Here is a 26,225-nt window from a genome sequence, read left to right as displayed (position 1 = left end):
TGCTCCTGCTCCCGCCGCTGGTGGGCCGCCTCGCCGCCTCCTCCGCGGCGGCTGCAGCAGCGGCGGGAGCAGCAGCAGCAGCAGCGGCGGCAGCAGCGCGGCATGGCCGCCGCTCCCCGCCACCTCCGCCTCCTCCTCCTCCTCCTCCTCCTCCTCAGCGCCGCCGCCCCCCTCGGCGCTAAGGTAAGCGGCGGCGGGTGGGCCCGCGGCGGCAGAGCCTCCCCTCGCTCTCCCTCTTTCCCTTCCTCCCCGCGGGGAGCCGGGGCCAGGAGCGGCGCTCCGGGCTGGCGGGGCCGGTCCCGGGCCTGCGTGGGGCGGGGTGGCCCGGTCCGCCCCGGGGCGCGGGCGGTCGCCTGAGGGGAGCGGCGGCGCCTGGCCCCTTCCCCGCAGGTTTCTGGTACCTGCAAGGGACAGCCTGGACTTGCGTCGCCCTCCCGGCGCCCTCCCTCGGTCTTGAGGTGCTCGAGAAGGGGGTTTTGCCCTGTGTGTGCCCCCGCATTTACCTCGAGGGCCGGACGCTTTGCCCGCTCCCCCGCGGCCTGGCACTAACAAAAGGCGGACGGGGGTGAGGGCGCCTGAGGAGGCTTCCCGGCATCACCGGAGGGACCGTGGGGCAGCAGGGCCTTTCCCTGCTTGGGGGTTTACCTGAGGCTGCCCCCGACATTGGTCCCTAGCAGAGGGTTGACTCCGGTTTATGGCTGAAAACAAACGGACTTTCCTCTTTCATTTCCCTCCCGTCACGCCAGGAGTGGGTTTAGGCAGCTGCTTTCTCCGCTAACTCTGGGGTGCATGTCTGGGCATGGAAGCCCCATGCTCCCCTCATCTCTGCTGTCCTCCACAAAGGACCTCCTCAGCCTGGCCCTCCTCGTGGCACTTGTTTCACAGCAGCGCCGAAACCCCTCTTGCCCAGTCCCCTTCTCCCCGAGGCCTGGGCGAATGGCCCCGTTGTCGTGGCAGGGGAGGCAGCAATCCCAGCTTCGCAGGGCGCAGGCTCTGCCCCTGCCTTCACGGGTCACTGCGTGCATTGTGGCTCTGCGCGCCCGTTTCCCCGAGGGGCGCCCAACTGGATTTCTTTGCTGCTAAAGGGATTCTGCTCTGCTAAAGGAAGAGGGTTTTGGGTTGTGTTTCCCACCCCCACGCCCCAGACTCCACGGCTGGGGTGAAGGAATTGCACATGAGCTATCTTAAACACAGAGAAGACCAGGCACCGCAACTTTGCTGCGGATAACCCAGGTTTGAAGAGCAGCTGCATCTTCTCTTCTGCGGTTGTCTTGAAGCGCAAGTGTTTCATTTCCACTTTGTTTTTACCTTCACGCACATCCACTGCCTGTTCTGTTTAGCCCTTAACTGTAGGGCTAAGTCAGAGAGAAGCCTCGGGCAGAGCAAGCTGGGTCAAGCTAAATAGATGTGAAGTCCCTCAATTCAGGACTGACCTGGATGGGCTCCTCCATCAACACGTGTACACAAGCCTCGGCTGCTCGTGGTTCTCCCTGCCCCCAGCAGCTGTGTTTGTACAGCATCCCAGGCCAGGGCACCCGGGGCTGGGAGGAGGGCTGCTCAGCCCTCCCCAGGACAAATGCACACCGGTATTGATGCCAGGTCTGCCCCGAGGACTCCCTTACTACAGGAGGTCCCCGCAGAGCACTCTCATTGAGGGTTGCAATGTGCCAGTTGACCTGGCAGATGTGTTTGCTAGTATTGATTGGTATCCCTGGTGCAAGACAGCGCACAAAATGGTCATTAGGGGATTAACCTGCAGTTCCTCTTGCTGTCCTCTTTTCTATATACAACATGATTATACAAAGAGTGTCATAGAAAACCTCAATCCGTAGATAGGGGAAGCAAATTTTTCAGAGGCAGTGGGGCTAACTGCCTTCAATGCCTCTGAAAAACCTGATGATAGAGATGCCCCTCCTGCACACCACCCGTTACTCCCATCTTCCCCTTCACAGATTTCCATCCTTTCTACCGGCTTGCCCCGAAATAAGTGTTTTATCCCACTTGAAGGGAATGACCTAACTGACTTGGATCAAATGTTCTGTGCAGCACTTGCCTGTGAACTTTCAGTCACGGCGGGATTATGAACAGTAACTTGGTAGTTCTCCACTGGCTTCTGTTCACTGGTTTTCTAATTTGCTTCTCATCTGTGTCTCATTATATGTCCAGATTTCTGTTACTTATCTGCTGCAATATCACATCTTTAGCAAGCTACCATTTTACCCCGGATTAGTGTCTTCCCAATCCCGTAAAAATTATTCACCATTGCTCATTTTACCTCTGAATACCTTTTCCTCACAGAAAACTCCTTCTCAAATAACTTGTTTCAACTTTTCTAAGGAAAATTTGGTTTTGTGTCTGCTTCCAACATTGAATTTCGCATACAAACTATGCAGTCTACCCAAATGGGATAAAACAATGACAGGATGAGAAATAGCTTTACACAAACACCAATTCTTTTGCAAAACACCAGGGCATAATTGCAAATGCTATTGTTTTTTTCAGGGCTGTGGTAGTCTATCACCACAGCTTTAGTCAGAACATGACACAGGGAACCCAAACCAGGGGGGCTGAACATGGCCGTTCATTTCCAGATAATAATCTGACATCCATTCCAGGCATTAAGACATCTGAAGCTACTTAGTATTTCAGTAAGTAGCGTGGTTTGCTGTAGAGAGAAGCCCTTAAGTAAAGGGATCGTGGAAATTTTTGGTAGAGGACATGCAGTTAACGGCCTCGGAAGAGGTCTGTGAAGAATTTATTTCATTTTCAGCTGCTGTTTTTAGTAGCCTTAGAAGCTCCGACAGGGTTGAGCAGCTACCATTCCCTTCAGTGGTGGGCCAGCCCTTAAGGCATGCCAGGCTGCAGGAGAGACCGTTTCCCCCAAGCTCCTTTATGAAGGGACTAGACAGGCATGTTTGTGGTCTCTCTTCCCAGACAGCTTTTTTCCCAGACCCAGTCTGGAATGAATCTCAAGATTAGGCACGACAATAAGCAACACAGGAGACTGGGCCACCGACACGGTAATTGCAGTTATTCCCAGGTTTCTGGGAAACCCAGCATGGCTCAGGACAGAGAGTCAGTGGAGAATTTGTTTTATCCCTTTCAGCTCTTCAGAAAGACCGCCTGGAAATCCGATAGGATGTCAGTCCAGGCCCACCCTTCTTTGCAGGGCTGAAGCATTTTGTTTGTGGCAGCCTTTGTTTGGCAGGGGGGGAGAGGGGAAGCAGCTGCTGGGTCTTTGATTAGACAGAAAAAGCTTTCAGTGATGCTGGCTTAGAGACTGATGCTTCTGTCGTTGATGTTGGCAAACCCTGGAAAAGCTCCCTGCAGCTTGGGGTTTAAAAGCGCTGGTCCCCCCATTAAGGGGACCGGAGGGCAACCCTCACCTACTGCTCAGTTTCATGGCCTCCAGCGTCGGTGCAGAGCACAGAAATAACTTGGTTAGCCTCAGAGAGGAAGAACTGCAGCTGTATAATCGCCCCGTGCCAAGCCACAAGCACCTCGGGGGAAATTCTTGCGGAGAGCACCTGGCTGAACTGGAATATGGTCTGTCTTTCCTACGGATGTAAATTCTAGGCCTTATATTCCTCATCTCCTAAGGAATCGTACCTGATCCTCTTATCCCCTTTAGGCAGAGCCCTCACCCAAGCCCAGGCGGACCGAGCCTTATAAAGACTGGACCTGTGCGCATCTCCTGCTCTGGTCTTTCTAGCCTGCTCTGTTTCTGCGATGCTGCGGAAGAGTGCAAGTTAGAGCAGCTCTAGCATCTCCTATAACCAGGAGAGTGCAAAAGAGTTGTTGTAAAGCCTCTTTGATTTCTCCTTCTGCAAGGAGGAGGTGGGGGGGCATTCACTCGGCCAGAGGTAACTCTTGGGATTTGCTGAGGGGCTTGGGAAGCTAAAGCTAGGAGCTCATCTAATCTGGAGTCTGTCCCACAGTCCTTAATTTATTATCTGGAAATTTGGAAAATGCAAGTATCTCTAATTAAAAACAAGAGCCATTTGTGTGTCATAGTTAATGCAGATTTATTTCTGACAATATAATAAATTCAGCACAGATTGGAACCAGCTGCCCCAGCTCTAAGTACCTGACGTTCCCCTCCATGTCACCAGGCCTAGGACTCGGATGCAGTCATGCCGTAAGTCTGTCTGGCCCAGGGGACAGCTCAGCATTGTCCTTGCTTACACAAGAAAACAAACACTACTCGGCAAGGACTGGCAAGGGAGCTTGGTCATGAAAAACCTGAGAGCCAAATCAATCTACTTAAAAAGTGATTGATTCCTCTAGTGCAGAGAGGAAGCAGGAACAGGGCTCATGGATTTAGGGGAACACATTTTATTGGGGGGGAAAAAAAAAAGTCTCTTTGACTAGCATCCTTCAATAAATCTTCATTTGAGCTCCTGTCGTTCCGGAAAGTCACAGTGCAGAGAGAAACGTATCCTATTCTAACGCTAAGAAAGAGGCGCGCAAAGGCAGAGATGCTGATCTTTCCCAAACCTCAGCGCCACATGCCAAGTCTCCTTGCATCCAGGCAAAACACCCAAGAGCAGTAACCCTGAAAAGGAGCCTGCCACTTTCCAACCCTCCAAATAAACAGTCTTTTTCCTGTCCAGTGGTAGGTCAGTAGAACAGGCCTATTTCACTTCCCTTTGCCCTTTTCCCTTCTGCTCCATCTCACCAGTTTGGACTGTAAGATCTCTGGAGCAGGACTGTCTTGCAGGTTACAGCTACGCAAATTTTTATTGCCACCTGGGGAAAAGCTATATAAAAAACTTTTGGTCCAAATGCCTTCCCTCCAGGCAGTCCATGCACCTCATGTAACTACTCAGAGAAGTGATAAGACACCAGCTTTGATATTACCCCAGCTATCGGAGACTCTTTATTGCGCTGAGCTCTCCACACAGACACCAGATAAATCATTGGCATTCTCCTTCCCGACAGTTGTGAAGAGCTCTTCCTCCACGGGCCTTGAGATGCTTATCGCAGAGAGAAGGGATCAGGGAAAGATTTTAGCTGAAAATACCTTACAATAAGGGACCTTTGGTTTCTTTCCTTTCTAAATGTGGAAGCTTCATAGTCAGCATTTCCATTTACAGTCTGATAATATACAGTCAGACAAAAATTCTCATAGGAAATAGGTGGAGATGATCATTTGGAAGAAGAAAAAAAGGCATTTTTGAAAATAAGTCTGTTTCTTTTAAATTTTGTTTTTCTCTTGTGCAACTCAGCTGCTGGCCACAGCATTTGCTCTCTGACAGGCAAGTCAACTCCAGCCAGAACATTTAAGTACAGCAAAGAGTTTTGTTGTATTGTTTTCGAAATCAACTATCGTAATCACTAGAGATAGAGCATGAGGGAACACAGTGCATTTTTGCAGCAGAGTACGTTATTTTCAACATGCTCTGACTGCGGTATTGTCACCAGGAAGAGGCACTATACACATATCAACCACGCTAAGTTACAACTTAAAAACATTTGCATACAACCAGCTGCATCTCCTCTGCCCAGAGGATGTTCTGTTGGCAGATGCTGTAGAAACGACAAGTTCTCAGGCAGGAATTACACTACAAGATGAAGAACAGTGGCTTTATTACACCAGGAAAGAGCATAACGCCAAGAGACAGTCAAGAGAGCACATTCAGCGATGAGCAAACCCTGCTGTGTTTTCTTTCACATCCATCAATACACTTTGCAGACCGGTTCTTCGCAAAGGGACTGTCAGCCACTGCCACAAACCAGCATGTTTTGCTAATAGTAGCCCTGATACAACTTCCCTGAGCCCTTAATAGCAGACTTCACGCACACACAGATTATTCATTTTCTTCTACTAATACTGAAACACTACCAGCATTTTCTGCTGGTTAAATCCCTTCCAGTCTCTGTCCTGTGTTAAACTCATTGCTGCATTTAACACCACTCACAGCTGTATTTCAGTAAACAGCAAAGTAGTTCCTGCACAGGCTCGTTTGCCAAAGTCCCTGGGAGCTTTTAGGCCATCAGACACTGAACAGGAAAATAGTGTAGGGAAAAAAACCCCAAACAACTAAAACACAGAATCCCTTACCTGCTGGGAATTGTGGAGGCACAGCCAACAGCAGCCTGTTGCAATGACCACATTGGGACCAGAAGAGCTCAGGTTTGCCAAATTTAAAGGCTCAGCCCCAGCAAGGCATGTTGGGAGAGGGAGCAGTCCTCTTCTGAGCATAGTGGGGTGGGTGGGGAGAGGGCATGACAGCAATTGCAGGAGGCTCTGGTTCTGAAGCACTCCTGAAAATGACTCTTGTGAGGGTTGGAAGGGGAAGAGCTTGGATCTGAGCTGACTTCTTAAAAAAAAAAAGAGAAGTTTATTAATTGAAATGCAGCTCCAGCAAGGGACAGATGTGTTACCCCCAGCTTCCCCGCAGGCAGGCCTCCGCACGCCCAAGCACCGCCGCTTTTCTTCTGCTCTCCTGCCCATGCGTCAGGCGGGCAGCATGTGCTGTGATCTGCCGTTCTGCCTGAGCCGGGCTGGGAGCGATGCCGTGGGGTCAGGCTGCAGCTAGCATCGCTGTCACACCCGTCCAGCCCTTCTGCACATCATGTTGTGAGATCCCAGAGGCATCCTCCTTCCCATGCAATACTCAGTCTTGGAGGGAAGTTTGAATTTTGAGCTTGGCGTGGCCTCACAGGGATCCTGGTGAGGAGCCAGGTTCTCCAGCTAACCATCCTCTGTTTCTGTCAGGACAGTAGTGAGGCAGCAGATGGAGCTGGCCCCTGGGATGAAGAAGTCACCAAGTGGTGGGGAGAGTGGAGCTCCTGGTCCACCTGCTCCCGGTCCTGCGGGGCAGGCGTGATGTCCCGGGAGAGGCACTGCTTGCGACAGAGGTGAGTCGTGTCCCAGGCCTCAAGTGACAGAAGGGAAACGGGGTGCCCCCGACCTGCATTTTGGGGCCAAACCTCCTGGGTTTGAAGGGTCGTCCCTTCTCTCTTCTGCAGCCGCTTGGAAGGAAAGGCGGCTGTTGCCTGTGGGGTAGGCAGTGGGGAGAAGCACGCTGCAGTGGGGCAGGCGACAGGCCCCCTGAACGTGTCGCTCACTCAGCTGGGCTCGTCTGATGGGGAGCAAGGGTCTTGGAGCCTGTGGGAGACTTGACGGTGATGGGGCTGTGGGCTGGAGACCAGTTCTATTCCTCTTCCCCTTTTTTTCGCAAACCCTAGCTTGCCACGGCTGCTCTGACCAGCCTAACCCTGATTTGTAGCCACATCCTGTGCTGAGGATGTGGGTACGTATTCCCGGACACCTTATCGGAACTTGATTTACTCCTGGCAGCAGCCAGCTCAGCTGCGTCTCAGCAATTTCCCCTCTTTATTCCCTGCCGAGCTTGCAGGTTTTTCTTCCCCTCTGACATTTATCTGGCTGTCCCCTACAGCCCCGTTTGTCCCCTACAGCTGCGACAGTCCTGATAGCAGTTTGGTATCTGCTGGACAGGGTTTGTGGGAGTAGGGAGAGCTGGGGAGCGTCGGCTGCCTGAACTCCTGCTGTCCCCTCTGGGTCACCTTGCCACCAAGCCCTCCTCCTCCTCGGGCACCTCACTACCCTGCTGCTCCAGGCTCCTGAGATGTTAATGAGAGCTGGCAACCTGCAGCACAGCAAGCCCACGGGGGCTGCCCGCCCCACACTCGGCCCCTTTCCCTTCTGCGTGAATGCACTCCTGAGTGGAGGAAGCTCAGACTAGGGCCCCCATCTGCTCTCCTCCCGGCAGCAGAAGACTTCTTTTATGGGGGCTGCTTGGCAGCGTGGTGAGGTCCCAGATGTGCTGCAGTACTTTCCGTTTGGACGTGGTCTTCCTGCTAACTGGACTTGCCAACGTCTGTGCTGCTGCTCTTCCTCCCCAGCACACTGGTGGCCGTCATGGGAGAGCAGTAGGAAACAGAGGACAGGAGGGAGCCCGGGGCTGTCCCACAGCCCTACACAGTCAGAGCAGCCCTTCTGCCCTTTGCCTGCTGCCAGAAGAGAGATTTTTCTCTCCCTTTGGCATCTGCTCTATCCTTGACTCCACAGCTGGGGAGGGGAGGGCTTTGCTGTGGCATTTTACTCCAGGGTTCAAATCTGAATTTAAAAAAAACCCAAAAAGCCCAACGTAAAACCCAGCCAAAAGGTTTCTGCAGCTTTAAGGAGAATGGCTTAAGTGTAAGCCAAGTATGCCCATGAAACAATTTCTGCCGGAGTCTGCAGGCAGGCTCTGCTTCAGCTGAAAGGGGTGGCAGTTTTCAAGGCTTTTGGTGCAAATTTAGGCTTTGCCTACATTGTGTAAAGCATTGCTCTGGAGGGATAGCTGCAGCACCTTTAGCCAGTCCAGCTTGAATATGCCTACGGGGTTCTTCATCACACAGTGCATCCTGAGTTTCCAATGCTAGTAACGCATTGTCTGCTGCTGATCTTTATGCATTGCCTTAAGCTGTGGTCTCAGCCATTTTTGCTATGTCATCCCAGCTTTCAAGAATTTTTTTGCCTTTGCATCAGTCAAGGACTCCAGTATCCCCTGGATAACTCCTGCTAGCCAGAGCTAAAGCATCAAGTGTTGAGAGATTCCCATAGTTTTGGTCCATCATCTTCACCAAGCCTTTACTGCTAATCTTTTAAGGTGGCCAGTCCCCACGAGAGGTGCCATCTCTGCCTACTGCACAATGAATCCTGAAATCAACTCCCCTGGTCACTGCAAATCCTGGGTGCTTCCCTGGGAGTGATGGATCATGAGGGTCTATTGTCCTTTTGTCACACAACCCTTTTGGAGCTCAGAGGTGGAGGCACACAGTGGTGATGATACTGCAGTTGCTCCCTGTCTGCTCAACCTGCCTCAAAACAAGAGTAGCCTAAAATCACAGTCCACCTAAAAGCACTGAAAATGTGTTTTAGAGGAGATATTGGCTACCCTAGATCCAGAAAGCTTTGCTCCGATAAAATGTCTGCCTTGCTTCTCCCCATTAAATCAGGCCTGATTCTCTGTCATCTTCAATACCTTAGTGCTTCACAGCCCTGCAGCTCATTTTCTTTCTGCTTTGCAGGCTCCAGATGCCCCAGGGAACAAACAGCACCATGTGTGTAGGTCAAGCCAAGCACTACCAACTGTGCCAGCAGCAGGTAAGAACCACTTCCAGTACTGACTGGTCCTCACTGGGGCATGTGAGACTTAGAGGGTCACACTTGGAGCTGCAAGAGCACCAGCACTCAGGGTGTGACTGGTCCTTCAGAGGAGTGCAGACAAGGGGTACGATCCACACGTGGGAGATGGGCTTTACACTGTGGGACTGAGAGGTGGGGGAAAAGGATGTGAAAACATATTTGTTGTGGGGTGAGGGGGAGGGATGAAGTTTTTCCAGTACACTTTTCCCTTCGCTGGAAGCAGTTTTTGCAGGACTCTTAAATATAGCTGTCAGAGGGGCCCTTGCTGGTGTTACAGCACGTCAGAGTCCATCACTGATTCCTTCCAGGGTGGACAGGGCATTTTCATCCTCCAAGGATGCAGCAGGGACAAGCAGCTGTCACAACCATAGCTGTGACATAGGGAGCTTTTGATCACATTTATTCCCTCCATAGCCGTGCCCAGCCAACACAGCAAGCTTCAAACAGCAGCAGTGCTCCAGTTTCAATGCCAAAGCCTTTGGGAAGCGCTACTACCACTGGATGCCCCTCTATCCAGGTGGGTTTTCACAGCTCCACACAAAGGATAAGGGTGAGAAAACACCCACAGGATCTTCTCAGACACAGGAGAAGGGGAAGGTTCCAGGGAACAAGGGATGGATGCTCCTGGCTGGCCTGGAAGTGCTTCCCTGTGCTTCCTGCTTTGGAGAAATCGTTCCCTGTCTCTTCACAGAACCGCTTCACTCAGCCAGGCCTCCTCTCTCACCACATTGCTCCTGGTTTGGATCCTACATCAGCAGGCACTGGTGGGCAGACAGGACACAGGCTTCTCTGAGTTGTCTTGGCTAACCAGCAGTCATCTTGGCAGAGTGGGTGTTCACGCTCTTTGTGCCTTCTACCATTTTGGCTGCCTCTGTCACCCAGCATGCTTCCCACTAGGTTGGTGGTGGGTTTTTCTGAACAGGATGCCCATCCTTTTCCTGCACAGGCAAGACAAGTTGCTTCATATGGGTTGCCAGACGGCCCTTGAGGCCCAGAATGAGCTCACCTCAGATATTACCATCTTTCTGGACCCAGCTGTTTTTCCTCTTTCCATTTGCTGCCAAGGGGACATAGAACATCTACACCTTTAGCTTCAGTTGCTCAGCTGGATGGGATGTAGCTGGCCACAGCCCCATACAGCCAGTACCCCTCTTACAGGTCTTGCTTGCTCTTGTGTATTTATATGTGGCCTGGGATCTGCCGATACAGAGTCCTCTGTCTGGCACAGGGGATGGCACTGCTAAGGGGTGAGGGTATGGCAAGGAAGAAGGTTTGCCAGCAAGAAGCATTTCTGCTAGGCATGACCCCTTTACTACAGGCTACAAAAGCTGTAGCCTTGGGGTCTCATCTCAAGCAGCAAGAACATCCAAGGTTCATAGCAAACCATCAGTATGGATAAGAGGAAAGTCCCCTTCCTTGCTGCCCATCTCTCAGCACCTTGATCTGCCTGGTGACTTTCTGCTTCTGTCCGTTCAGATGACTACACCAGTATCTCCAACAAGCCGTGTGACCTCCAATGCACCACCCGGAGCGGAGAGAGGCAGCTGATGGCCCAAGCACAGGATGGTACCTCCTGCAAGGACAGGACCTATCAAGGGGTCTGCATCAATGGGAAGTGTGAGGTGAGGTTCTGGGAGGAAGTAGAACAGGAATTGGGAGTGTAAGTGCATGGCTGGACCTCCTGGTCATCACAAGGCCAGCAAGGAATTGAAATTGAGACCTGGCGGGGAGTAATTACATTCACATGCCTGTGGGCTAGAGGAGAGCAGAGAGGTTCACACAAAGGGAATTGTATACATCCACGTGTTCCCACTGAGCGACAGCACTTTTCTCCCAGCACAGAGATGACTAGAATTGCAAGTTTGTTTACATAGTAATCCAATAAAAAAAAAAACCCTTCTATTTGATTTTTTTTTTTTCCTCTCATACAGCAAGGATGAGGGGTGGTTGTATATAGAGTTACAGAGAGGTACCTTACAACTTCAGGCAGGCCTGCCTTTGATGCAGCATCTCCTGGAGGGTGATGTTACATGTTGCTATGTCAGTGAGGAGAACTGGCCTAAATGCAGAGACAGAAGGAACCAAAACTGCTTACCCAAGTCTTACTCCGTTCACCTATACAAACAAGCCCCTGCCTCAGGTTCAGGGGCACAATGTAGATGGTCACAAGTCACACAGGTGAATTTCTGCTGCTGTTGGTTTCATTCATTACTCCACTCCAAGCTACCCTACTCCCCCAGAACCTCACAAAAAGGGTGTGGTAGCATTTCCTTGAAAAGACCCTGACATCATGGGGATAAGCTGGCCCCAGAAAACCCCCTCTTATTTTATTCTTTGCAGCCAGTTGGGTGCGATGGGAGCCTGTACTCACCCCGGACGATGGACAGATGCAGGGTGTGTGGAGGGGACGGCAGCACTTGCCACCGTGTCTCGGGCAGCTTCCGAAAGGCAATCTCACAGATAGGTACTCCCTGCTACCACAGTCCGGAGACTTCACCTGCTACTTCTTACCACCAGCTGGCATGAAGGGTGACTGGCTTGAACGCGGGTAGGAGTTTCCCAGTCACTTGGTGGAAAGAGCTGAAGAGTGCCACCCCTGCTTAAATGCCTGTCTTTTGTCCTTTTCACTTAATCATCAGAGGAGATTGGTTTGATGTGCTGTATATTAGGCTGGTAAGGTTTCCCTTCAGCTCTTTACAATAGGAAGCAGCTGGGGATCTGTTTGTTCCTATTGATTTTGGCATCTTGCCTACCTCAGATAGTTTGAAGAGATCAATGAATCTTCTTTTATTTGTGCTACGTGTTCATTTGAAACTTGATGAGGGTCACAGCGTTTGTTTCAGTCTGCACTCAGTCTCCTGCCTATGGCTGGCACAGCTGAGGGACAGTCCCTCTGAAACTGGGCTGAGACTCATCCCTTGCAACCTCATGGCCCATTCCTCCACCTACAGAAGGTATAGACTGTGGTATGCTCATTAGTAATTAATTAACTGTGGTTTGAGGATGTTTTGGAACATCATTTCACACTGTTGTTTCACTAGTTTGCCTCACTCTCTACAGACACCAGACTATAAAAGCACTCAGGCCCTTTTCCAGAGCAGGGGTAATGGTGCTAACCCCTCTGGCAGTACAGATACAGTTTTGGCCTCCCATTCCAGTCCTCCTAAAATCTTACAGAACGGATAAGACCTGTATTTCTAGCAGGAAAGACAAGCTGCCAAGCCACGCAACTTTAAGAGCCTTCTTATTTCCTCTCCCTTTAAAGGTCAATTTTTATGCTACTCCTGAGACAAATTCTGTTGAGTCAGGAACTGGGGGGACCTGTGGTCTTTTCCATCCTCTGTTCAGCATCATCCTGATCACTAGTAAGCTTTTTCTGTGCTCTTGCCAGAAAGAGCATGAGAGCACATTCAACCACACACCTAAAGCCGGACTCTTACACTTGTGCAGTTCCTTCCTGACTCCAAACCCAGCAGTGCTTAGACTGAGCCTTAGAGACGGTAGTGGCGAGTTGTAATGGGACTTCAGAGGGGAGCTGGGATTAGAGCTCATAGACTGGCGCAATGTGCATTTATGTCCTTAGCGTCCTGCCCCTGAAGGGCAGCGCTGCCCTCCTGCGTATACACTTGTCCCGCGAGCTGCTTTTCCTACCCACACCTTTTTATTCTGTCCTTGAGGTTTCCTCACCCTCTGCTCTGTTCCTTAGGTTACGTGTTCATCACCAACATCCCTGCCGGTGCCACAGACATCCTCATCATTGAGCGCAGGAAAACAGAAAACATCCTAGGTAAGCAGAGGAGCCAGATGGCTGCGGAGATCCCAGTTCAGCTGCCGGTGGGGCGGGAGGAGGGCCCTGCGCACACCCATCTGTGCTGAGAGCGCGCTATCTGTGAGCATTTCCTCCAGGGTAGCGCAGGGGCACTTCATCTCTCCATGAGCCAAGGCTACCACATCTCCAGCAGCCAGACCAAGCTCACTATGGGCAGTCCCTGTTGTGAAGGCATTTGTGCTCCGGTTGGAGAGGGAAATGAAAGCAGCGGGCATTGAACACCGCTGATCTGACCTGAGGATGCGGAAAATGAACGCTGGAGAGCCTGTGGTTCTTTTTCTACGGGGCTTTTCTGAGTCATGATCTGTTTGCTCTTCCCAGTGCCAGTGCAGCCCCGGTGCTCTGCACAGAGTGTCACATTTGTCCCTTTTCTCTCTCTTTGAAGCACTCGCAGATGAATCCGGGCATTTCTTCTTCAACGGCAACTCCGCCATTGACAACCCCCAGAACTTCAGGGTAGCTGGCACAATCTTCAAGTACCGGCGGCCCTCGAGCCTGAACTCGGATGGGCTGGAGTATATCATAGCTCATGGGCCCACTAACCAATCTCTGAACGCCATGGTATGTGAGGAGCTAGTTTTAGGCTTTCCTGTCTTGCCTGTCCCAAAATTGTGAGCCTCCCTCGGACAAAGGGAATATTAACCTGGTTCCCAAGCCAAACCTGAGTGTGTAGGTGGCTGAGGAAGCCAGATACTGTCTTGGGAGGTTTCCTCGGGTTTCTTTTAACATCCGTCACAAAATGGATGTGACTAGAGGAGGTCTCTGGGAAGTACATGTCCTTAAAATAAAAAAGGTGTTGTTTTCTTTCCCTGTTGCCTCCAGTACTATAACTTCAATGGGAAAATGCCACACATAACTTATGACTACACTGTACCACGGACACCACTGCTCCGAACTGCAGCCCCTGCTGTAGACGGACCTCTCTACCATCACCTACCAGAGACCAACAAGAACCATCCCATTCCAGCCAACTCCAGAGCTGCCCAGGACTTCAACGTCACGTGGCTCTCCTTGTCACCAGATGACACCAGCGAACAGCTTCCTCTAAGAGAAGGGCATGAAGATTTAGGCTTCAGCCACCCGCACTTCTTCCAAACCAACTCCACCAGTCAGACTCGGGACTGGGGCTGGGAACAAGGTGAAGAGAAGTATGACTTCCAGATGAGACAGGTCTACCATGCAAACACAGGAGAGGAGGAGGAGGAGGAAGCAGCACCAATTGGTGGAGAAACAGAGTTAGGTTGGTTGCTTTGTTTTTCCTTCTCTCCCATTTTGTTCATTGAAAGCAGACATGCCACATTGGTGGTCTTGAAATCTAAGGTGGCTTTACCATCAGAGCAGACAGGAGGGAAAGATGATTAATAGCGGGGTGGAGACTGTCAGGGAGCAGCAAGGGCCAATAGATCCGTAAGGAAAGGGGCACTGGGAGAGGGTGGCCATGATACAGATCGGGCAGTGCCCTCTTGGGCAAGGCAGCCCCACAGCACCTGAGCTTGGCAAGCAGGGCAGTGACAGCAACAGGTCCTAGCAACATTCCAGTGATCATCAGGTGAAAGCAAGGTGACCAGTCAAATCTGAGGTCACTCTGGGAAAGCCAAATAACAATTCAGGGACAAAGTACACCTACAACATTGCTCAGGCCGGGACTGAAGGCCCAGGTCTGAGCTTAAATAGAGCTCCTGAGCAATGGGCTGAGAGTGTGTACAAGGGCAGTTAAAACCTGTTGGTGCGCCCTGGTGGCAATTTATGATTTTTAGGCCCCATACTGAATTTTTTTTGCCTTGTTAAATACCACATGCTGGAGTATAAGCCATCCAGTATAGTTAAAGCATCCCTATATTTTTCTCCCAGCTCTCAGGTTCAATCAAATTTCCATCAGCACAGCTGTACCCTACAGCATGAGGAGATCCGAGCTCTCAGAGAACAGCCGCATAGCATCCTCCAGGCTTCGTCTCTTCAGGCGACTGTGTCACCGAGACCCACACAACACTGCTTTCTGTAGGGAGCTGCAGCACCTGGCAGCCAGGCTGGCCCCGAGGAACGCCACAGCAGGACTATGGACCGAGACAGCTGCCCGATGGCCGCAGGGCCTCCACAAAGCGCCGGCCCGTAAGAACTCACTGGAGGACTTGAAGGTGGAGGCATTTGCTGGGAGTCAGGGGGAAGCAGCCAACTACAGCATGATGGCATCTGTGGAGAGCCCTCTGCTAGGTGCCAGCCCAACCACGGACATCAGCCAGGCAGAGCCTCTGCAAGCCCCTGGCACTGAAAGGTGGCACTTGATTTCCTGCGCAAAACAGGAGCATGGTTAGCTGGGGAGGGAGGGTCAAGCCAATCCTCTGGTAGTCTGACTGCTGTCCTTGATGTCCCCATTCTCCAATGTCTATCCATGCAGCTGCTGTAGATGTTGACCAATGGTGTAGCACAACTGGCTTGACACTGAGCTCCCAGAACGTCTTTTACCCCCGTCAGCCTCTAAGAGATCCATTTAAATGAGTTCTGAAGGAGCTGGGGGAGCAACACTAATGTGATTGTAAAGAAGGCCAGGAGTCTATAACACGTCACATACATACACACACACATTTACCAGCACATCATACCCCTTCTGTCCCATTCTTCCATGTACACATGCCTCTGTGACTTCAATAAACATTTGGCAGGAAAACGAGGACCACCTTTTAAACATTTCTGGCAAGCCACATGTGAACTTTCCCACCACATTATATGATAAGAGGGACCTTACTTGAGCTCCCCTTTCCAACCTAATGTCATACCCCTTGAGGTGATAGCATGAACTGAGGCTGAGGGCAGCCACATGTTCAAAAGACTGTAATACAGACAAGTCTCACTATGAACGATGCCTCCTCTCAGAGGATGTTGATCCATGGCTTTTCACAGCCTTGCTAGTTGAATTCAGGAGCTGGATCAAGGCTTTACACTCTCTGTTCATCAGTGGTCCATCTTACCCAAAGTGGTGGAGCTGGAGAGCAGAAACACTGGGTTTCTTCCCATCTTCAAAGACAGCGAGGAAGAAATTCACTGTATTTTATGTTTGCAGCAATTTTTCAGTTTTAGCTCACGCCGCCTCCTTTTTCCACAGCAATGAGTTTGATGTGAGCCCCATGGGCCATGACGACATTAGCTTGGCTGACATGTATCGGTGGAAAGTCTCAGCTTATGCTCCCTGCAGCTCCACATGCACTTCAGGTAAGTTTGGCTTCAGGTGACTGATCGTGTGGGATCCTTTTTGGATGTTGATGGAGAGAATACTGGTATTTTTTTTAAAATGGCAGGTAGAGTTTCAGATGCACTCCAGTAATTTAATCATGGTGGGAGGAGGCTTTTGGATCTGATGGAGCCTGACCAAGAGAGGGTCTTGATTGCCCAGCAGGTATCAGCACCTCCTACGCAATGTGTGTCCGTTACGACGGAGTGGAAGTGGATGAAACATACTGTGATGCCCTAACCCGACCAGAACCTACTCACGAATTTTGCACAGGGAGAGAGTGCCAGCCTAGGTGAGTGGAAATGACATCAGCTGTCCATGGGCACAACATATCTTTGTAAGGATCATTTTCTCTGCAAAGTATCCAGCCCTGAAATGGCTGTAAGATACACTTAAACAGTTAAGCCCTTGTAAGCAAAAAGAGGGAAGGAATTTGTTGTCTAAATTGCCTGCTAAGGGCAAAGTTGGCTTTCAAGACCAGCATCCCCCTTAGCAGAGACATATACGTGATGAGCGGGTTCATAGCAGCAAGTACCAGGTGAGGGAGTCTCAGGCGTGCAGGAGCCCCTCAGCCACCCCCTGTCCCTTGTCCCACTTACCTGGGTTTTCCCTTGTGCTTTCTCTCCTGGGGACTGCTTGTGGAGGTGGGAGACCAGCCGGTGGAGCGAATGCTCCAGGACCTGTGGTGAGGGCTATCAGTACCGCACCGTGCGCTGCTGGAAGATGCTGGCTCCGGGCTTTGACAGCTCTGTTTATGATGACCTCTGTGAGTCAGCTGGGCTGGCCAGGCCCATGGAGAGGAAAGCTTGCAAGAACAAGGCCTGTGGGCCCCAGTGGGAGCTCTCCGAGTGGTCTGAGGTAGGCAGAAGGGGAGCTTTGCTCCCAGAGGTAAGCAGCTGGGGCTGGGCTGGGGCCTGGAGGAAGGTGGCTGGCAGATGCTGGGCACTGAGGAAGCCCTTGGCCAACTCCATCCTGGGGAAGCAAGGACTGCCTTTACCCACCACTCCCCTGTTCTGGCACTACCCAACAAACAGAAGCCATTGAAAAACATTTTTTTCTAAGGTCACTTCTCAAGCAGGACGTTGACCAAGCGAAAGCCCTGTCAGCAAGAGGCTTTGCCTCCCTCTTCCCAAGGATTTAACTAAGGGCAGATGGGAAAACAGTATGGAGACACAGAGGAGCTAAAACACAGTTGAAATCCCTTTGATTGACTTCCCACAGCCCGCATGGGACTGGGACAGCGGAGCTGCCTGGTGACTTTGAATAGGGGTCCAGGCCTCAGCATCTTGGAGTGCTGGAGCTCTAGGACCCAAAGTAATTAAGCAGCAGAGATAGAGATGGACCCACCTTTTTCTGTCCCTGCCGGGGCCCTTCCCTTCCTCCCCAGTGCAGCAGGAGGAAGGCGGGAGGGGGCATAGCTGCCTCCCTTGCCTTTGCTCATCCCCCTTGTTCGCCGCTTCTGAGCCCCAGGGCTGACTCTGCGTGGCCATTGCAGTGTTCAGCCCGGTGTGGCACGCAGGGGACGATGAAGCGGGAGGTGCGCTGCTCGGTGGAAGCATCCCTCTGCGACGAGTCCCGGAAGCCCAGCAGCGAGAAAACGTGCACAGGCCCACCCTGCGACCGCCGCTGGACCGCTTCAGATTGGGGCCCGGTGAGTCCAGAGGGTTTGCTTCTCCTTGCACCCGATGCCAGGGGTGCGGGGCTGGCAGGAGGGAGCAGGTGGGCAGTCACGCTACTGCTCTCCTTTGGCTTTCTTGTGGCAGAGGCTAAGCTGAAGAAACTAGAATAATCTGCATTTTTGCCTCTCCACACTGTAAGTTTTGATTAGCTGTGAGGTGAGCTCCATTCAGTAATCTGGGAAGCTCGCGGCACCTGGAGAATGGAAACCCCTGACCAGATGTACCTCTAAAGACCCTTGGGATCCAGTGCCACAGTCCCAGTGGCAGGGCTAGGCTCTGGACTGGGGTCTCCTGGCACCACTGACCCTGACCCCTCCACTTTCCTGCTTTCTGATGTGTCTAAATGCCCTTTATTCCTCCAAGTGCTCAGGTTCGTGTGGTGAGGGACGCATGAGCCGCTTCATCGCATGTCGCAACCTGGAGGGCAAGGTGATCTCCAGCTCGCAGTGTGACCCAGCCACCAAGCCCCTGGCTGTCCATCCATGTGGAGACAAGAACTGCCCCGCGCACTGGGTGGAGCAGGAGTGGGACCAGGTAAAACCAAGCCCAGCCTTATGTCATTAGCCCTCCTTCCCACCCCATATCCAACAGGACATGGTGGGAGCCTGGCTCCCTTGCTGGAGCAAGGTTGTATGGTGTGACCTCCAGCCGTGGAGCAGTACCCTTGTCCTAGCTCCTTTTAGAAACAGGGAAGGAGTAATGACTACCCTAGCTTATCCCCCTCCAATACCCTGTAGACCACCGCAAAGTTTGTGGCATTTGTTGCCTTCCCAGGGACCTCCAGTGGAGGGCAGCAATGTCCTAAGGAAATCATCCTCCTCTCCCACCTCTGGCTCCCAGCTGGCAGTTGCAGACACCTCAGCAGAGCTCTTTGTCCAGCACATGCAATCACCGCCCGCCGCCCCCCTCAAGATTTTGGTCCCACCACTAAAGAGAAAGCCACAACAAAACCAGCTTACTCTCTGATAAATGATAGCCAGAGGTAAACCTGAACCACAGCCCAGATCCCTGCCCTGAAGTCACATCCAGGCCAGGACTGTGTACTTGCCTCAGGACTTGGAGTCCAGTGAACGTGGTCCAGGTGCCCCATTGTACCAAATAATCAGCCTCTGTCAGTCTGCTTACTCCCCTTTTGTTGCTCAAGGCCTAGATGCTTTAGGCTTCCCGATACAAGCTGATCCAAATCCCAGAGCACCCAGAGGAACACATTGAGTCAGTTGTGGGGTTTGAGCTTTGTCTTTAAAGCCTTGAGCAAAATAGGGATTCACAAAGCACTAAGGAAGAAAATTTCTAGGGAACCAGAGAAGCAGCCAAGCCCTCTCCCCTCCAACCATAGCTAAACCTCTGTTCTCCTTTTGCTACCCTTTATAGCTGTTGACTCCATTCAGCTGAGTCTCCCTCCAGCACTGGTAACAAGCATAAACTGGTTAAACCTGGGGACCCATGGCAGTCCCGTAACCCTCTCCTGCTCTGGCTTACAGTGTGGGTCACACACAATACTGCAGTGGAGTTTTTCAGCTGTGTCCAGGCTATTAAATTTACCTGAACTCTGAAAGACCAGCTGAGCTTCCCACCTTTGTGTGTGCCAGCTTCTTTGCCTTTGCTGTGTTCTCTCAGCTGATCAGCTCCGAGTTCACAGGATGACTGAGGGCAGATGCAAGCCAGCTGTGCTGGCCCTGCCATGGTGAAGAAGGGCACAAAGCAATGAAATCTCAGCCGGCAACTGCCTCCGTGGGCATCAGGGAGCAGAGCCGAGCTAGAATCAGATCTTGCCTCCTGCTGCTTCTCTTAGTGGTGTCCTGAGAGAGTGAGTCCTCCCAGCTAAGCCTGCATAGCTCTGGACTCGGCAGTACTTAACCACGCAAATCACCTGCAGTGCAGCAGTTTGGCCCCCTTGGGCCCATGCAAAGCTTGTCAGTACTGCAAGATGTAGGTTGCTACATGAATACGCTACATGGTTTTTGAGAACACAGACACACATAAGACAGAAACAGCCTCTTGTAGTCTTACCTTGGCTGCTCCAGGTCCCTTGTGGTAGCTGCTTTCAAGGCCAGCCAAGGTGAATTCGGCATTCCCAGTGCTGGATAAATACTAATTACCAGCTCCTGTCCTTGCTCCCTAAGATATTCAGCTCTTTTTCAGGCACCCATTGCTCTTGTGACCTGGGAAGAACTACCTTCGTTAGACTGGTGTTAGCACATGCATTAAGCACCTTACTTCTGAGCAGAAGGCCATCTTACTTCAAGCACTACAGCTGATGAGCATCGTTTGTTACCTGGCTGTTACGTTTTCTTTCCCAGTGTGATGCCAGCTGTGGGCGAGGGATGAAGACCCGGGTTGTCTTGTGCGCGGGCCTGGAGAATGGTGTGTACAGGGAGTACCCCGAGAAGCGCTGTGAAGCCTCTCAGAAACCTGAGGAACAAGCTGCCTGTTTCAGGAGACCATGTTCAACATGGTTCACTACCTCCTGGTCTCAGGTAGGGCTCGGGGTGGTGGGGAAGGGGGAGAGGAGGCCTCATAACCCTGGTTGATGGAACATGACCTCCTTTCTAGCAGCCTGTTCTGCTGAGGGCTCTGTTAGGTCCCCATGGGACCATGAGCTCTGCTCTTCTGCAGACCAGGCAGTAGGTGGAGGGACTGGCACACACCAAGCTGGAAAAAAACTTAGAGCATGTGGATTATTGCCACGAGCAAGAGCACACACCACACTGCAGGCATACAGGATACAGCCATGTCTCCTCCCCTGCCAGGAGACAATGTTCTGTCTTTCCCTTGACTCGAACTGGTGAGCGGTTAAGGGAGTGGGAGGATAGGGGAAGCTGGGCCTGGCTGACAGCAGCCATTCTCTTCATCTTCTATCACAGCATCAACACTCAAAGGAAAAACAATTCCAAGTCACATTAAAGAGATGAAAGCAAACTCCTCCCTTGCTCTGCCCTGACCCCAGCTCAAGGAGGCTCTCCTGCAGCAACGAGAAGGGAGCCTAAGTTTGAGATCAGTGTGGGATTTGACCCAAACATCCTCAAGAACAGTCTCCAAAGCAGGGACCAGGTGGTCTCACTGGAAGAACAAACTTGGGAACTATAGAAAAATAAAAAAATGCCTCTCATGATCCCTTTCCTCTCTCTCGATCCTGACAGTGCAGCAAGACGTGTGGTGCTGGTGTGCGACTGCGTGAGGTGAAGTGTTACCAGGGGGAAGCGCTGGCTCAGGGCTGTGACCCCACTTCCAAACCAGAAGCCAGGCAGACGTGCCAACTCCAGCTGTGCCCCACAGAGGCACCAGGTAAGTCTGGGAGGGCAGGGAGGGAGAGGAGCCCTTGCGAGCACTTTGCTCTGTCCAGCTCTCTGCTGGGGAAGCCCATCTCCTTTTTAACCCCTTCTGTGGATGCTTCTGTTCCCCAGAAGACGACTGTGAAGACAAAGCGACAGCCAACTGCGTGCTGGTGCTGAAAGTGAAGCTGTGCTCTCACTGGTACTACAGGAAGGCTTGCTGCCGGTCGTGTCGGCTCAAGTCACCTTGACTGCTGCCAGGCTGTACTTCCCTTCCAAGTTCAGGGGCAAGAGCCCCCTCGAGCCAGACTTTACGACTTGAAGCCACCCCACTTGGCTTGGCTGTGGAGCCAGTCCCTGTAGACCAGCCTGCTCAGCGAGGAAGGATTCCTAGGACTTAGTCATCACTGTTCCCTCTCCAGGGAATTTTACACATGATAAACCATCAGTTCCTAGAAAGCTACTGAGAAGTGAGTTGGGAAAGCCTGTCCCTGCTGTCGTCATCTCTGAAGAGCTCTAGTTGGAGGTGGTGGGGGGCAGAGGCCAGCCCGCAGCAGGGCACAGACGACAGCAGCCAACTCTCTGGTATGCTCTGCAGATTTTTCTCCTGCAAGGGCAATTTCCAAAACACACTGAAAAATTCTGTGTCACAATAAAGAGCTAAACTGTAAAACTGTGGTTTTGGGATGCATGTACCTAGGCCAGAGGCAAGGGAGGAAGGGGGACACAAGAGGGACAAAAGCAGGGGAGGAAAAATCCTTGCACCAGTGCAGCTTCCAGCAGCACCAGATAAACCCTGTTTTATGTTGCCTGCCAAAGAACAGAAACCACTCCTGTTTTGTATTTCAAAGTCCTCGTTTATTTCTGGCATTGAATTTGAAACCATAGCTGAGCAACAAAGACAGAGAATAATAACAGGAGGAATCTGAAGTGGAAAAAATCTGGGATCCCTGCCCCTACCCTGTCCTGTTCCTCCACCGTCCCCAAAACCCTCTAACCCACAGTTGCACCTCCTGTGTTTCCAGCCCTTTCAGACTCACCCGTTTCTCTGTAGCCGTGCCAGACCCAGGGCATTGTGTTGGCTGTGAGGCTAACCCTCGTCTTGGCCGTCCACCTGCTCTGGAACTGCCTCACCAGCCTTGGCACCTCGTTAGCCGGCGACAGGTCACGCTTAATTTGCATGTGATGAAGATGATGATGCAGTTGCCTTTCTTTCACCAGAAGGCTGAGCCACAGAAGCAAAAGACCCCACGCTCCGGAGGTCGCAGGCCGGCATGTGCTGCCGTTGCGGTGGGAAGCCTTGCTGCGTGCCAAGAGGTAGAGTTGGATGCCGGGAGCTGCCGTGCCCACGAGCTGGCTCTGCGCCCTTCGAGGGGACGGCACCGCAGGGCGTGTGGCAGAGCCGTGAGGGCGGCAGCCCACAGGTCGCCTTGGGACTTGGTAACTTCTTGTGGCTCCCAGCAGGATGAGACCTAGCTGAGCAGATGCTCTAGTGGGAAAGGACGGGATTTACTGAGTTAGCCAAGATTTTTTCCCTCTTACAGACTGTATTTTCGGGGAGGAGTACTGGCTGGATGGGAGGCAGTAGGAGCTATGGGCTACGGGCCAGTGGGATCCAGAGAGCTTTGATGCTGCTAACTTTTGTCTTCCCTCCTGCCTGCCCTTAATGTGAGAGGGTATTTAAAACCTGCTATCACTATTTGGAGAATGGAAGGAGACTCCCTAAAAGAGGTGCAGCTAGGCTGAGTCTCAGGACAATGGAAATACAATGTCTTTCTGGGCCAGAGGTGGGGGAGATGGTGCATAACGTTTGCTCAAAAGGCTGTGTAGAATGCAGGCTGGGCAAGGTTTGGTTACAAGGACCGTCACCACATTTGGCGTTCATCTGGCTCCTGTTCTTCAGGTAGTTAGAGCAGAGGTGCCAAGGCATGAGCAGGTCCAAAGTGTAAATTAGCCTTTTGCCTGATAACGTAGACGTTCAAGGCTCGTGTAAGTTGTGCCTCTATGTCGAGACCTACTTTTTCTGTGCATGAATGGGGAGCTGAAGTCCAAATCCTTCTGCGAGCAGCAGGATGATTTCTTAATTGCGGCGGTGAAAAAAACAAACCCCACCCCTCACATTTCTGAGCAGTCGTACCCTATATTGCAAAGGCATGGCCAGCGTTTCCTGCCATTGCCTCCAACAGCATCCGCACGGCTGCGGCAATCGTTGCTGTCCGGGTCCCTCCTCCCTGCCATGAATGGGAAGTGCTCAGCCGAGCGGTCCCGCACCGGTTGCTATGAAAGTGCTTGTGAGTGATGGAGATGTCCTTTTAGTAATTTTTCACCTAATTTGATTTATGGAGGAAGAAGGAACTTTCCCACATTCATTTTTGCAGAAAGGCAGAGTCACTGGCTGTCGTTACCAGCCGCAGAACTGGTGAACCCAGGTTTGGGTCTTGCACCCTCTTTTTCCAAAAGCAAAAGAGGGGGGACCCCGGCCACCTGAACTTCACTCTCCCATGGGAGGTCGCGGGCCCTGCAAAGAAAGAGCCGTGACCCGGTGGTCTCTGCAGTTGCTGTCGAAAGCAAAAGCCTTCCTAAAGCCAACCTTCCTCTGGCTGTCCGGAGCTGTCGGAGTGGGCTGGGTAGGGCTTTGAAAGCTGAAGGTGACCAAAACTGCAGATATTTAGGGGTGCAACTCTTCCTGTAAGTAAAATCTTACCATTTTTATGGGTCCAAGTTAAAATTGCTCCTAAGAAAGCTTGTGAAGAGGAGAAGAGGCGGGGGCTTTGGCCGCAGAAGGATCAGCCTGTGCCCATTTGCATGGGTGAGCGGTTTTGCGAGCAACTCTGCCTCCCCCGGCAGTGATCTAAATTCACGTCTTTAACTTCTCCAGCATGTGCAAAGACCGAAGCGGGTGGGAGAGGGCGTCCTATCTTACACTCAAACACAAAAGCTAACTGCTAGCGGCAACTAACGCGGTACGAGGGGAGCAGGACGATCCGGATCTTCCCTTCTTCGCTTTCCCATTGCCGAGGAGCGCCGCCATTCCCAGCTCAGCGGCGGGATTTGCCGGGGGCGGCAGCTGGTGGGTTGGTCACGCATCGCTCCGTGTGCCGGAGGCGGCGGGCATCGCCTCGCTCGGGGCGTCGGGGGAGCCTGGGGTAATTAAATCAAGTACTGTACATAGCCCTCGTTAGACAAGTCCCTTCAGGAGATAGAGTAGAATAATAATGACACTTACGACGGGTTCAGAGGTGGCCGGTTTAGCGTTGCCCTTCGAGGTCTCGTCTTCTCGCCCGTAAAGCTTAGCAGTGCCGGGCGGTTCAGCAGGAGGACCGTGCTGGTCTCAGGCTGGGCTTACGGGGTCCTCTCTGCGGGACCCCCCCCCAAAAGACAAGTGAAAAGCCCCTTCCCTCAAGCGGGCGCCGACCGGGGACACCCCGTGCTAGCGGCAATGGTGACTACACCTCCGTGCTGATAGCCCGCGGGTTCGGGAAGCTGTCGCGCAGGAGGCCGCGGCGGCTCACCGGGTAGCTTTGCAGGGTGGCCATGTTGACGGGCGGCCCCACCTCCTTGTAGCACGCGGGGGTGTAGGCGACCCTCTCGCCCCCGTTGCGCACCATGTCGGCAGTCCGGATGTAAAAGGGGGAGCCGTACGGGGAGCAGGTCGGGCAGTGGTTGTGAGCCCCGTGCTGGTTGAGCTCGCTGGGGTGGGGCGGGGGGCTGCCCTGGCCATCCACCATGCGGGAGTTGCAGGCGTTGCACGTGCCGAGGTGCGAGTGCGTGGGAAGGTCGGGCTCTTCCTCTTCCTCCTCCTCCTCCTCTTCCTCATCGGAGTCATCTTTCTTGCAGCAATAGTACTGCACGAAAGGGAAGGGGTTGTATCAGGGGAAGCGGAGCCTCCGGCGGGGCGGATTCGGCTTCACCGCCGGCCCTGCCGCATCCCTGCTCCCCTCATCCCCCGGCCGGAGAAACCCTCCGCTCCCTCAGCGCCCGCGTCCTGCAAAGCCGCAGAAGCCGGACAAGACCTGGCCCTGAGCATCGGGAGACGGGAGGCAGCTGCCGGGCACTCGTCCTCCCCGCTCCCGGCGAGGTTTGCCAGGGAAGGTATTTTACCACGCCGGTTGGCAACTCCTCCAAGTAACCGCCGCGCTTTTCATCACACGGCCCGGCTGCGCGGCACAGACTTCGCATTAACTTTTAAAGAGCAGGAGGTTGTAGCTAGCTGTTGTTGAAAGCCTCCTCGTTTAATTTACAGGAGAAGAAAAAAAAAAAAATAGAAAAGTCTCCGTCTGGTGTTGCAAACCCAGCCAAGCCTCCACCTCAATAAGCAAGTGCTGCAGGTCCTCAGAAGCCTTAGGGGAGTCTCCCTGTGCTGGCAGGAGGAAAGGACATAACTGCAGCACCCGGGGAAAACGGGGTTTCAACCCCCTTGCCCATCACTGGCAAAAAAGCCCTCCAAGACCCCTCCTGCAGCAGCAGTTCGGCCCGAGGAGCGGCGACGCTGCCGGGGTTTGTGGCAAGATGGAGGACGGCCGCGGCGCTCACCTGTAGCCTACAGTAGCAGAGCACGGCAACGATGCACAGCAGGATCACCGTCGCTAAGATTCCCCCGGTGATAACAACAGTTCCCGCTGTCATCCGACCGGTTCTCCATCAAACTCTGAAAGGCAGGGACACGCGTCACCCGGGGACATGAACCTCACCTACCCCGTAGCTTCGTCATCACGTCGCAGATGTGACGCCCGTGAGGCATCCCAAAATACCGCATCCCCGTTCCTCCTTCCCCCAGCTGGGAAACCAACCCCCAATATCATTCTCCTCTTCGCGAGAGGACACCTGCGGCATCGTGTCCCCTCGCTGCCGTGGCTGCCTCCGGCTTGGGGTCTTCGGGAAAACACCCACGCGGTCAGCAGTGCCTCCCCCCTTGCTGAGCCGAAAGGGTGGGTTTCCACCCTTCCGGCAGAGAATACAGCTTCTGCTTCAAAACACAGAAGCAAACCTGGGTTTTTCCACCGGGAAGTGCCAAAGGGGAGCCTTGGAACTCCGCAACTCAGGCAGCCCGAGCCCCAAA

At 52.7% G+C, this 26,225-nt stretch overlaps 2 protein-coding genes across 2 annotated transcripts; one reads left to right on the top strand and one right to left on the bottom strand.

The window, feature by feature from the left end:
* Positions 1-102: 102 nt before the first annotated feature.
* Positions 103-21,417, top strand: LOC309407641 (ADAMTS-like protein 2; the record flags this gene model as incomplete). The annotated part of the gene is made up of 18 exons (XM_082003228.1): positions 103-183; positions 6,722-6,864; positions 9,043-9,118; positions 9,575-9,677; positions 10,637-10,782; positions 11,501-11,624; positions 12,867-12,947; positions 13,375-13,550; positions 13,812-14,229; positions 14,841-15,261; positions 16,090-16,196; positions 16,381-16,507; positions 16,860-17,073; positions 17,711-17,866; positions 18,258-18,428; positions 20,195-20,371; positions 21,035-21,179; positions 21,299-21,417. The coding sequence occupies 18 exons, from the start codon at positions 103-105 to the stop codon at positions 21,415-21,417; spliced, it is 2,985 nt and encodes a 994-aa protein (XP_081859354.1).
* Positions 21,418-24,208: 2,791 nt separating this feature from the next.
* Positions 24,209-25,847, bottom strand: FAM163A (family with sequence similarity 163 member A). The gene is made up of 2 exons (XM_082003193.1): positions 25,700-25,847; positions 24,209-25,011 (listed from the first exon to the last, which is right to left on the bottom strand). Exons 1-2 carry the CDS (start codon positions 25,790-25,792, stop codon positions 24,613-24,615), a joined length of 492 nt encoding a protein of 163 aa, XP_081859319.1. The 5' UTR covers positions 25,793-25,847; the 3' UTR covers positions 24,209-24,612.
* Between the last annotated feature and the right edge of the window lie 378 nt (positions 25,848-26,225).

This window comes from Phaethon aethereus, assembly GCF_964289735.1.
Source record: "Phaethon aethereus genome assembly, chromosome: 8".
Lineage (NCBI taxonomy): Eukaryota > Metazoa > Chordata > Aves > Phaethontiformes > Phaethontidae > Phaethon > Phaethon aethereus.
Note: the sequence above shows the minus strand (reverse complement) of the source record. Positions and strands in the feature narration are given on the sequence as shown.